The sequence below is a fragment of the Trichechus manatus genome, unplaced genomic scaffold (genome assembly GCF_000243295.1).
Source record: "Trichechus manatus latirostris isolate Lorelei unplaced genomic scaffold, TriManLat1.0 scaffold00048, whole genome shotgun sequence".
Classification (NCBI taxonomy): domain Eukaryota; kingdom Metazoa; phylum Chordata; class Mammalia; order Sirenia; family Trichechidae; genus Trichechus; species Trichechus manatus.
The window spans coordinates 13,707,777-13,720,591 of NW_004443984.1; the positions used below are offsets into that span (position 1 = coordinate 13,707,777).

General features: G+C 56.2%; 1 protein-coding gene across 1 annotated transcript in view; it reads left to right on the forward strand.

The window, feature by feature from the left end:
• Window positions 1–12,321, forward strand: part of ZBTB17 (zinc finger and BTB domain containing 17) — a 36,774-nt gene extending 24,453 nt beyond the window's left edge. Inside the window, exons 3-15 of the mRNA XM_023732155.1 lie at window positions 4,973–5,179; window positions 6,022–6,210; window positions 6,865–7,005; window positions 7,281–7,406; window positions 8,015–8,247; window positions 8,355–8,497; window positions 8,602–8,902; window positions 9,390–9,678; window positions 9,768–9,888; window positions 10,124–10,254; window positions 10,567–10,776; window positions 10,881–10,970; window positions 11,051–12,321. Coding sequence (XP_023587923.1) covers window positions 4,975–5,179; window positions 6,022–6,210; window positions 6,865–7,005; window positions 7,281–7,406; window positions 8,015–8,247; window positions 8,355–8,497; window positions 8,602–8,902; window positions 9,390–9,678; window positions 9,768–9,888; window positions 10,124–10,254; window positions 10,567–10,776; window positions 10,881–10,970; window positions 11,051–11,331 — 2,460 coding nt within the window. The 5' untranslated portion in view covers window positions 4,973–4,974 and the 3' untranslated portion in view covers window positions 11,332–12,321. The remainder of the gene's footprint in view (window positions 1–4,972; window positions 5,180–6,021; window positions 6,211–6,864; window positions 7,006–7,280; window positions 7,407–8,014; window positions 8,248–8,354; window positions 8,498–8,601; window positions 8,903–9,389; window positions 9,679–9,767; window positions 9,889–10,123; window positions 10,255–10,566; window positions 10,777–10,880; window positions 10,971–11,050) is intronic.
• Window positions 12,322–12,815: the final 494 nt, after the last annotated feature.

Below are 12,815 nucleotides of genomic sequence, written 5' to 3' on the forward strand. Positions count from 1 at the left end.
TCTCCTTAAATAATGCCGTTGGAATTTGGATCGGGATTGCATTGTATCTGTAGATCGCTTTGGGAAGAATTGACGTTTTCACAATGTTGAGTCTTCCTATCCATGAGCAAGGTATGTTTTTCCACTTATGCAGGTCTCTTTTGGTTTCTTGTAGTAGTGTCTTGTAGTTTTCAGTGTATAACAGACTAAGTATTGATTGTATTATTTTTAAAAGTCTCTATGTACAGCGCATCCTTTACTGCACACACCCCGCAGGCTGCTTTACCTCCTTGCCCCTGGTACCCAGCGACCCACTATGTGGCCCAACCCTCACCTCTTTTCCTGTACCCTTCTAAGCGTGCCCAGAGCCTGGTTGGGGTCCTTTTGCTGTGGAGTAGACAAGAGGGGAGACAGGAGACAGTTGGAGGGATGCTCTGATCATCTGAGAGCATTGCTCACAGGTTGCAGGGGGGCACTGCCTGGTTCTAGCTGGTGACGGCTGGTGCCCACACGCTCACGCCACATCGCCTCGGGGAGAGAGAGAGTTGTATGAGCTTTTTGCAGGCAGCCAGCTGGTGGAGGTGAGAGTGCAAGAAGAGCCAGTGACTCTGAGCTCCACCTACCCAACTGGGGCGAGGGCATTGCAGTTGTAAACGCCACAGCTGCAGCTTGAGGCCACAGCCTGGGCCAGTGTCTGTGGGTAACACCATTTAGCAGGCAGGTGGCACACTCCCTGGGGTACTAATCACGAAACTGTGCCTGCGAGCCTGTGTTCACGCTCCTGCTTATCTGGGGAATCAGAGCTGCCGTTTCTTTTCTTCCTTGGCCCCTCTCCCCTCTTTCCCTTACCATCCCCATCTTTTGCTTCTTCCTCTGTAGCTTGTATCCTATCTCCTGTTTTCTCTCTTCCTCTTCTTTCTTTGATTCAGTCAGAACAGATGCTCTTTTATGTGTGTTTCTCTGTTGAAACAGCCTTGGAGGCCACCTCAGGGGAGTGGTAGATACCGCTGGTTCTCTCCTCCCAGCACCCCATTTGGGTAGGATCCCAGTTAGCACCCCATTTGGGGAGGATCCCAGTTCTTGGCAGCCACGGCCCAGGCAGCCTGTCGCTGTCTTGCATCAGAAGAGCGCGGTTAGCATTGAGTGGGAAACATTAGTGGGGGGTGCATGCCCATTCTCTCCTGTGTGTGGGGGGTGGGGGGCTAGTGGTGGTACTGGGGCACCATCCACCCTGTCCCAGGGACCTTTACTGGCCTTCCTGCAAGGTGGCTGAAAGTGACCGCCCCCCGCTTCCCGCCATGTGCCCAGCTCCCCGCCATCCCCCCACCCCGGAGCTGTGCCCGGCAGGTAGGAAGCCCTGTCCACCTGGGGCTGGGCGAGGCTGCTTTGTGGTGAAGCTCTGGGGTGGGTGGCAGCATGAAGACTTGGTACAGCCATGAGTCCCAGACAAGGGAGCTAGTCATCTGCCCTTTAAGCCGGCAGGCCCTGCCCACCCTGTTGGCTGAGGCCTTTTCACACTCCTGGCAGATAGTGCTCCAGCTGGAGGGCCTAGGAGCAAGTCTGCTTCTCCTGGGTTTAGCCAGTACTCCCCGAATTGTTGTAGAGCCTGGGCAACACCGCACCCTAGCTCAGTTTTCAGGTGGCTTCTGGTGAGGGTGAGGGAGTCAGGCCCGCTGCCAGGAGGGAGGGGTTTGGACCTGACTTGCAGGCTCTGCACTGGCTCCTCCTCCCAGACCCCTGATTCATGGGTGGAGGATGAGGCGCTGGCTGTGGGGGACCCGGTGCTCCTTCCCTTTCTGCACCTGCCAGATCTTTCTTGGGGCTCCTGAGGTTGTGAAGGGTGACTGGTGGGGGGCGCCCAGGGGCTGCCCCCACCCATGCACACACCTCTGCCCACGTCCCTTTTTCCATTGCAGAGAGAAGACAGCTCTGGGGTTGATTTGTTCTGGAGATTGAAGATCCTAGAGAAAGATCCCTTTATGAGGTGTCCTGTGTTGGTAGCAGCCCTGGCCCCCAGGTGGACCCCTGTTGTTCCGCAAACACCGAGGGCCCAGCTACATCTGGGGCCTCACCTCAGCTTCAGGACTGGCCCCTGGCTCTTCTCTGCTTGCACTGAAGTGCTCTAGCCACAGGCATTTATAGATATAGCTGATAGAGCCAAGAAGCAGAGCCTCAGCGTCTGGAACCAGAAGAGAGTACTGGGGACACAAGGGCAGGGAAGGGTGTTTCCAGGTCTCCAGCAGAAGAAATGCACAGCTCAGAGGCCGGCATGCCACAACACAGGCCTGTAGCCGCTGCCACGCTCCCCTTACTTGAGGAATCCAGGCCGGCCTACCCTGTTTCCTCCCCCAGCTCAGCAAATACATACAGGTTCCCCCTGCTATCTGAAAGTAGAGTGTTCCTATGAAATCTTTCATAAGTCGAAATGGCATAAAGTGAAGAAACAATTACCATTAACTTATATGGGAAAATTTTTTGAGCATCCCCAAACCCAAAAACTAACCAAATCATACCAAATAACACATAAAACATAAAACAACACTAACATACAGTAAAAGCAAGAATGGTATGATAAATACACAGCCTATATAAAGTGGAAGTGATGTGTGTACAGTGCAGTTTTACAAATGCTCACAGAGTACAAAGCTGTGATACTTAGATGTGAGTGTGGTTCCTGGGGAAGGAGGTGACGACGCCGTTTTTGATGCTCAGGGTGCGAGCTGCCTCTTCAGTGGGTTTGCTGCAAAACAAACACTAAACACTATTTCGGCTTTTCGCCTTTTTTCGTAAAAGTGAAAATCCTTTAGGATTTCTTTAGGTTAGCAAAAACAGGTACTAATGTAGGTGTTCTGTAAAAGCGAAGTGGTATGAAGCAAACTTTTGTAAAAGCAGGGGATACCTGTACCCCACTTTTGAGTAAGTGGACTTCGCATCTGTAAAAGCTGATCTGAGCTGGCTAAGCCACATGCACAGAGGGGCGTGGCCTTCACTGTGGCTTGTCCCAGCCAGACACCCATACATGGTCACCATGCGCCGCAGGGTGACTCATCCCTCTGAGGCTGATGTAACATGGGGAAAGGGCCAGAGCCTGCAGGAGCCGCTCAGCCTGGGGACTGGAAGCCCCCAAGTGTCCTTATCTATCTAGAACAGCCTGAGGGAGCTCCGAGCAGACCCGGCCTCAGAGAAGAGGCTGATGGGGTTCCAGAGTCCCTGGAAGAGAAACCACTGCCTTTTACCAGTCTGGGCCAGGCCTGGTCAGCCTTGCCTTGTCAGATCCAGTAATGTGGCCCCAGAGAGTGGGGGCTGATTTTTATTCTGAAACATTCCAAAATTGGTTCTTTCTAGAAAGGAGGGCTTGCTTATTTCCCCTAGAAGAGAACTGATCTTGGGGCTGACACTGGGGTGGTGTTGGGGGAGCGGAGCACCGTGTTGGGTACTTATTTAGTCATGGCTGGTGGAGGTTGTGATGACTGGGCACGATGGAATCTTTCTGAGCATTTTCGCTCGAGACAGTTGTGAGATTTGCAGGCATTACGTGGAGCCTTGGACTGAGAAACTGTGGCTGGGCGAGCAACTCTCAGGGTCAGAGCCAGAGTTCAGTGTTTCTCCAGGGACTGTCATCAGGACAGAGGCTTCTGGAGGCAGAAGACTCCCCAACTTTATGTGGTTCCCTGAGTCCATAAGTCAGAGAGAGACAGGTTTGCCAGGAGGACGAGGCCACACAAACCTCTGTAGATGCAGCAGGAGAGGGGCCAGTGTGTCTCTCATCCTCAGCTGAGTCCTAAAACTTTGGGTGATTAAAAAATCTGCCTTATTGTATCTTCCTAAACACATATTTCACCTGTCCACCACAAAATGAGGAACATAACAAAATAGAAGGTTTTTCACAAGCCAAATGGGTCCAGTTGAAAAAGCTGTCCTTTTTTTCCTAAATTTTGTTTATTTTGTCATTGTTGAGAATATACACAGCAAAACACACTAATTCAACAGTTTCTACCTGTACAATTTAGCGACATTGATTACATTCTTTGAGTTGTGCAACCATTCTCACCCTGCTTATCTGAGTTGTTCCTTCCTCATTAACATAAACTTACTGCCCTAGGTAAGAATCAGATAGGTTCCTGTCTGATCTTTGAGTTGCTATTGTCAATTTGATCCCATATGGATAGTTCTTAAAAGAGCATAATGCTCAAGGCAGATCTTTTTTACTAGTTAAGCCGAACTATTATTCAGTTTTAAGATGACTTCGGGGGATATTTTTGGTTTAAAGTTTAAAGATTATCGCAGGGCAATAGTTTCAGGGGTTTATCTACCCTCCATGGCTCCAGAAAGTGTAGAGTCCATGAGAATTTGAAATTCTGTTCTGCATATTCCTCCTTTTGATCGGGTTTCTTCTATGGAATCTTTGCTCAAAATGTTCAGTAGTGGTAACTGGGCACCATCCAGTTCTTCTGGTATCATGGCAAAGGAGGCAGTTCATGGAGGCAATGAGCCACACATTCCATATCCTCCTATTCCTGACTCTCCTTTGTTGCTTCAGGTGAATAGAGACCAATTGTGCATTGGATGCCCACTTGCAAGCTCTTAAGTGCTGTCCTTTAAGATTATGTCCTACATACTATATATATATATATATATTTTGTTTCGTTTTGTTTTTTTAATGTTAAACTGACCAGGTGTTTTCTGGGTTTTTTTTTTTTTTACTTTTCAATGTCATTACCTCGCAAGATAGAAAGGTGGCTGTTTTGTGTTGGCCTCTCATAACTTTTTGGGAATTTTCCTGCCAGGTGAAGCCCAAGGACATAGGAGCTGCTGGTGGGTCTGTGCTTGCAGCATCTGGACTTCTCTGTCCTTCTGTGGCAGAAATTCCTCTCTCTTGTTTTAATCCTCCTGGTCTCCTCTACATTGCTTTATCTGAGAAGTCCGGGGTTGATTGTTGAGACCAGCTAGCATGCCTCCTCCATGCTAATATGAAGCCCTCTGGTTTCCCCAGCCATGGATTTCCCCCAGCACAGCCAGCATGTCCTGGAGCAGCTGAACCAGCAGCGGCAGCTGGGGCTCTTGTGCGACTGCACCTTCGTGGTGGACGGGGTTGACTTTAAGGCCCATAAAGCGGTGCTGGCCGCCTGCAGCGAGTACTTCAAGATGCTCTTTGTGGACCAGAAGGATGTGGTGCACCTGGACATCAGTAACGCGGCAGGTACCCCGGGTGGGCCCAGGGCCTTCTTGCCAAGGCTGGAGGCTGTGGCTGGGTCCTGGGGCCATGCAAGACCCTCCTGACACAGCCCCTGTGTCAAGCTGTGGGATGGGCCAGGCTTCTCACACAGGCCTCAGGCCAAGAGCGTGGGGTACCAAATTGCCACCGCCTTTTTGGAGCCTGTTTTGACTGGGGGTGGGGGTGGTAAGGGGAGAGCTGGCAGAGGAGGGGCTCTCCAGAATGGAGTGGACATAGCACAAGCTCTGTCGGGAGGGAGAGACCACTAGGCCCTGAGCGCCCAGCGCCTTCCCATGGCTGAGTCAGCTCTGAGCCCCTACCCCAGTGCTAAAGGGAGTATGTGGGGTGATGGTGGGGTTGACCAGTACAGGTGTGAGTGTCTGTGGTGGCGGTGGTGTCAGGTAGGCCTTGGGAATGAGGAAGAAACTGGTCCTGGATTCAGGTGCCCAACCCAGAATGGCGTGACATGCTCTAAGGAGGTTACGGCAACGTGATATAGCCCCATTTTATAGATGCAGAAACTGAGGCCCAAAGAGGTCAGATGACTTGCCTGGAGATAAGATAGAGTTGGTGGCCGAGCCCTGATGAAAAGCCAGGACTGACACTTGGGGTAGAATGTCCTCGGTTGTGACATGCAGTGGCTGGGTGCAGGGGGTGAGGGTGGCACACACACTTCTGTCCTCTGGGAGTGTCCTTACTTTCTCAGCCTGTCACTGAGCTGAGAGCCCCCCTCACAGGAGTGGGGAGGCAGGTGGCCAGCCAGCCGGGTAGGCTGCTGGTGCCAGGCCCTGAGGTGGGTCTGTGATGGCTGGCTGTGTCGTTGGCAGGCCTGGGCCAGGTGCTGGAGTTCATGTACACGGCCAAGCTGAGCCTGAGCCCTGAGAACGTGGACGATGTGCTGGCTGTGGCCAGCTTCCTCCAGATGCAGGACATCATCACGGCCTGCCATGCCCTCAAATCAGTTGCCGAGCCCGCTGCCAGCCCAAGGGAAAACATGGAGGCTACAGCCATGGAAGGTAAGACTATTGGCAGGCTGGCTATTCCTGAGCAGGTGGCTGAAACCTCAGTTTTTGGTGGGGCTCTGCCTCTGACTCTCTGTGTCATCTCTCAGAGTCTCAGTTTCCCCATCTGGCCCTGCCTCCATCGTAGGGGGCTGGCGAGGACTGGCCACAGTAAAGCCTGGGAAAGGCCTCTCGCAGGGGCCCCTCTGCCTGCCCCTTCTGCCTTTCGCCAGCTTCCTCTGTGCTCCGCTGCCCAAGAGGCCAGGGAGTCACCCCTCACACGTGGTGTTCGCGCCTCCTGGAGCTTGCTTCTCCCCGCACCCTTCCTCCCACTCTCCTCATCTCCTCAGATAGGCCCTCGACACCGGGTGTGGGTCAAAGTCCTTGGAGAAGTATGTGCTTCCTTCCGAGCACCAGCCCTGGTCAATGTCATTGTTTCACGTGTGAGACCTGTCCCCCTGGTCAGACTGCGAGCCCCACGAACTCACTGTTGTAGTCCCAGTGCCCAGAGAGGGCCTGGCATGGAGCAGATGCCCTGTGAATAACCTCTTGAATGAACAAACCAATCAGCTACTACTTAGATGTCTCCTCAGGGAGGGCCTGGAAGAGTTAGCAATTTCTGATGGGCACTTGATGGGAAGTGGCAGGTCTGTCGTGTTCCGTCTCCAGGAGGGGACAAGAGAGCCAAGGAGGAGAAGGCTGCTGCCACCACGCTGAGCAGGCTGGACCAAGCGGGAAGCAGTCCATTGGCAGGCCCAGGCAGGGAGCCCAAGGAGGAGCGAGGCGGCCAGGCTGAGAGCGCAGCCAGCGGTGAGTTGCGCTCCTGAGGGCCTGCTGGCTGCCCTGCACCTCCCAGCAGCCTGGGGCCCCAGTGTAGTGAGGGGCCTCCTCAGGAGGGTCTCGGTGGCCGGGAGGTAGGGTCACACGGGTGACTGCACTTCCTGAGCCCAGGTTACCTGGGAGGACTCATTGTTGCTTCTGGGGCATCTGTCCCAGCCAGAGCCAGAGACACACCTGCCTGAGTTGTGGTCCCCATTCTGGGCCACAGAGGGTCCCAATCCCACCTCTGCCCCCTCTCACCCCAGGGGCAGAGCAGACGGAGAAGGCTGATGCCCCCCGGGAGCCACCGCCTGTGGAGCTCAAGCCAGACCCCACCAGCGGCATGGCTGCTGCCGAGGCTGAGGCCACCTTGTCGGAGAGCTCGGAGCAAGGTACCCTCCAGGCCAGCCAGGCCCACCCACGCATCCCTGGACCCCCTTCTACTCCCCACTTGGCTTTCCCTCCTCTCCTCCTTCCAGCCGATCCCTCACTGAGCCACTGTCATGTCAACTTTTGGACAGACCAGACATCTTCTTTCCTCATTCTAGAATTTTGAGATCAGCTGTTGGTTGTACAGCCTGACCCTGGTCCCCATTAGCCCAGAAGCATTGCTGACACAGGGCTAGAGCTTCTGCTGAGCACCTGCAGCGGATGCCTTGCTGGCCCACACACCCCCGCAAAGGCTTGTTGACTGGCAGTGCCCTGCTGCCAGCCTGGGTGCCCACCTGGTGGACCGAGGCCCCTGGTAGCAAATATCCAGCCACCTGACTCTCCTAGAGCTTCCCTGGCAAGTGCTGGGGACCATGTATTTGTCACTCGGAGACTTGTCTGGAGCCCCTGCTCCGTGCTTACACAGAGCAGGGCGTGGGTGCAGAGACAAGCCCCATGATAGCTGGGCGCTGGCAGCTCAGGCTCCTGGCGTTGGTCTGGGTCTGAGGTCACATCCCTCTGTAGGCCCTTGTCGCCCCCGGCTCCTCAGAGCCTGCGCTTCTCTTTGCAGAGATGGAGGTGGAGCCAGCGAGGAAAGGGGAAGATGAGCAAGAGGTGGACAGCGCTGGGCCAGCTTCAGTCAAGGAGGAGGGATCCCAGCTGGAGAACGGCGAGGACAATGAGGAGTCGGCGGGCACAGACTCGGGTCAGGAGCTCAGCATGGAGGCCCGGAGCCTGCGCTCTGGCACCTGTGGTGACCGCACTGAGTCCAAGGCCTATGGCTCTGTCATCCACAAGTGTGAGGTGCGAGGACCTCGGGCTCCCGGCCCTCCCTGCCCAGCTCGCACTCTTTCCTGTCCCCACCACCCGCCAGCAGCCCCCTCACGCCCCTTCCCTGCTGCACCCTGCAGGACTGTGGGAAGGAGTTTACGCACACGGGGAACTTCAAGCGGCACATCCGCATCCACACAGGCGAGAAGCCCTTCTCGTGCCGGGAGTGCAGCAAGGCTTTCTCTGACCCGGCTGCCTGCAAGGCCCACGAGAAGACACACAGGTACAGGGGCCTTGCAGGCGGGCCAGCCCGCCTCCGCCCTCACTTCCCCGGCCCTTTCCAGACCCAGTGACTCCCTTTTGCCCTGCTGCCCTCTGCCCACGCAGCCCACTGAAACCGTACGGTTGTGAGGAGTGCGGCAAGAGCTACCGGCTCATCAGCCTGCTGAACCTGCATAAGAAGCGGCACTCGGGCGAGGCACGCTACCGCTGCGAGGACTGTGGCAAGCTCTTTACCACCTCTGGCAACCTCAAGCGGCACCAGCTGGTGCACAGCGGCGAGAAGCCCTACCAGTGCGACTACTGCGGCCGCTCCTTCTCTGACCCCACCTCCAAGATGCGCCACCTGGAGACCCATGACACTGACAAGGAGCACAAGTGTCCGCATTGCGACAAGAAGTTCAACCAGGTCTGTGGGCCCACTCCACACGCGCTTGAGAACTGGCACACGCAGGTGGAGGCTGGGGGGCCTCGTCCACCCTTGGGGGTCCAGAGTCCTGACTGCACACTGAGACGGGTGGAGGCAGCCCTGGTCTTTGAGGAACTCAGTCTAAGGGGCAGTGATGCTCTAGGAGAAACAGCTAGCAGGAAGCAGCTACACAAACGTGTGAGAAAGGGAGGTGGTGCTGGCTGAGGAGAAGGTGAATGGAGCTCTGCTGAGGAAACTGGGAGGGCAGGTTGAGTCAGGGTGGGACTTGGGCCTGAAAGAACTGTGGGGAGGGTGGTTTTACTTTCATTGCTGGGACCTGGAACAGTCTACCAGCCTCAAGAAGAGACAGCCATCCACAGCCCCCTGGGAGGACTGCAAATCACTTGTTCCCTGGTGGGAGGGACTGAGGAGGGGCCTGAGGCCACGCTCTGTGGGGTAGCCCTGCTGACCCCCTGCCTGGGTACAGGTGGGGAATCTGAAGGCCCACCTGAAGATCCACATCGCGGACGGGCCCCTCAAGTGCCGAGAGTGTGGGAAGCAGTTCACCACCTCAGGTAGGGCCGGGGCTGCCTGGCTGCCCGCACCCCTCCCTCGGCCCTCGGGGTGCGCCATGCTGGGCCTCCCTTGGTCTCACACAGGAAACCTCAAGCGGCACCTTCGGATCCACAGCGGGGAGAAGCCCTACGTGTGCATCCACTGCCAGCGGCAGTTTGCGGACCCTGGCGCGCTGCAGCGGCACGTCCGGATCCACACGGGTGGGTGAGCGAGCCTGGTGGTGGCCAGGGGTTGAGGACGCAGGGGAGGAGAAGTAGGCGCCAACACCTTTTCCTGCCCCTGTCCCCAGGCGAGAAGCCGTGCCAATGTGTGATGTGTGGCAAGGCCTTCACCCAGGCCAGCTCCCTCATCGCCCACGTGCGCCAGCACACTGGCGAGAAGCCCTACGTCTGTGAGCGCTGCGGCAAGAGGTCCTGCCCCCCACCCCATGCCCGGGGCTGTGGCTCCCAGGCTCTATACCTCCAAGGGGGTCGGAAATAAACTGAGGGCTTGGTGGGGGAACCAGTACACTGCTGCCCAAGTCCCAAGCTTACATCTGGGGGGTCTTCTTCAACCTAGATGATGAGGCAGGAGGCTCTGGGTCAGCTCCTCCTGTCCCAGGCGTGGGCAGTTTTAATGCAAGCTCCTCCCTTTGTGACCCTACAGATTCGTCCAGTCCAGCCAGCTGGCCAATCACATTCGCCACCACGACAATATCCGCCCCCACAAGTGCAGCGTGTGCAGCAAGGCCTTCGTCAACGTGGGGGACCTGTCCAAGCACATCATCATCCACACTGGTGAGCCGGTGCCCCTGCTGTGAGGGGAGAGGAGTTACCTCAAATCCCAGCCTTGGGTGCTAGCACTTGCTGCAGGTGGCCCTGAAGGCAGTTCAGTTCTAACGAGGACCCCACCCCATTTTCTTGGCGCTTCCAGAAGGTGCAGGTACCACTGGAGGCTCTGAGCAGCTCTGGTGGCTGCCTCTGAGCACTTCCTGCTGGAAAAGACAGGGCAGCTGGGGAAGCTGAGGCCCACTGAGGTCCTCCCACCTCCATCCCCAGCTAAGCTACCCGACCTCAAAAGGCAAGAGATAACCTTGCCTTCTTCCCCAGGAGAGAAGCCTTACCTTTGTGACAAGTGTGGTCGTGGCTTCAACCGGGTGGACAACCTGCGTTCCCACGTGAAGACCGTGCATCAGGGCAAGGCAGGCATCAAAATCCTGGAGCCAGAGGAGGGTGGAGAGGTCAGCGTGGTCACAGTTGATGACATGGTCACGCTGGCCACTGAGGCACTGGCAGCAACAGCCGTCACTCAGCTCACAGGTGCGGGCTGTGGGCAGCAGAGGGTGGTCACAGGCCACTTGCCTCTGGGGTGGCAAAGATGGCCAGGTACCTTTGGCCTTAAGCCCTGCCAATTCTGCTCACAGTGGTACCAGTGGGGGCTGCAGTGACAGCTGATGAGACAGAAGCACTTAAAGCCGAGATCACCAAAGCTGTAAAGCAAGTACAGGAAGCAGGTGAGAGGGGCTGCCTGGGGTGTGAAAGCTGGCGGACCCCAAGGGCCCTTTCCTTGCTGACGAGGCCCTACCTCCTACAGACCCCAACACCCAGATTCTCTACGCCTGTGACTCCTGTGGGGAGAAGTTCCTGGATGCTAACAGCCTGGCCCAGCACGTGCGGATCCACACAGCCCAGGCCCTGGTCATGTTCCAGGCGGACACGGACTTCTACCAGCAGTATGGACCAGGCGGCACGTGGCCGGCCGGGCAGGTGCTACAGGCTGGGGAGCTGCTGTTCCGCCCTCGGGATGGGGCTGAGGGCCCGCCTGCTCTGGCAGAGACCCCACCCACAGCCTCCGAATGTCCGCCGGCCGAGTGAGCAGGTGCCCCTCCTCCTGACTGTTTATTTAAAGACGGATGGCACCCTAGAACTGAGAGGGGTGGCCCTGCTCCCTAGAGAATAAATTTGATTATTTTCTAATGCTGCCTAGAGCTCCCTGTGGGGATGGGGGGAGCTAGAGAGCTGGCAGCTATGGCTGATGCCATGGAAGAGCTACCCAGCCAGCAGACCTGCTTCTTGGGAGAGCCAGTCTGTTCCTCCTGCAGACCTGTCTAGAACCAAGTTCGCTGCTTTGCTGAGTTTGGGTATGGGCAGCACGTTAGGGGCCGGAGAGACCAAGGCACCACATGCCCCACACCCCACACAGGCTCCTCTGTGGAGGTGTCTCACCTGTTCAGCTTTAGGACCCAACCTCCCCTCGCCCCCATGGAGCACAGCTTTGACCCTGCCCCCGCTAGGCCCAGGGGGCTGGAAAGCTAGGGGAAGGGGCCGGCAGAGCCTTGCCAGACCCCAGGCAACCCGGGGAGAGCCCAGCCCAAGGCCACTTTTGCCAGGCTCAGCACAGGGCCTGTTCAGCCAGAGCAGCAAGGCAGACAGAGGAGAGCAAGGCCCAGCCGTCCCCTGCTCAGTCCTCTGGGCTTGGGGAGCCAGGAGGACTTCTCTGCACTCACTGCACCAGCAACCTGGCCTAAGGATGAAGGCCAAGCCAGTGCCAGCTTTTGGGAGTATTATTTACTTGCCCTGAATCAACGGAGTCTCTACAGCTAGGCTGTGGCCCCCAGAGAGCCAGCCATGAGCAGCTAGGAGCTCTGAGGGGAGGCAAGGACCACAGCGCTGTTACTAGGATCAGCCAGCAGGGGCCAGTGGAGCAGCTCCTTCGAGGGCTCATTTCTGCTGTCAGCAGGAAGCTCCATCTCTGCCCCGTTTTCCTACAGCTTGCCCCCAGCAGCTGTAACACCTCACTCAGAGATACCATCTTCTTGCACCAGATATGTGTCTATTTGTAGGAGCCCCATTTGATACTGTGAGTAGCCCCCCTTTCCCTGCCCTCCCACCTCCCCAGCTTGTAGTGGCTCTAGCAGAGGAAAGCCTTTCCTACCCACTCCCACCTCCTGTCCAGAGGCAGGTACAGGATTACCTGCACCCCAAGGAGCACGGGCAGGTCAGGCTCCACCCACTGTTCTGGGAGAAGGGAAGGGGCAAGAGACGAAACCAAGCTCACCTAAGATAGTGTTGAGTTTATGTAGGGGTGGTTTTATTCTGTATCAAATCTGAAGTGCCTTCAACATTACCTGAGAGCCAGTCAGGACCTTGAAGTTTCACAAATCATTTACACCACAATGTTGAAAAATAATAGTTAAAGTTCAGTATCTGTGATAAAAAATTTCTTTGTGCAAGATCAAACGATCCTTGGGGAGGACTGCTTAAATGGCAGAAAGGAAGTACAGACATGCAGGAGAATCTCTCAAGACAAGCGGGGTAAACACTAGCAGTTCCCAAAGGCCAAGGACCCTTGGTCCTCC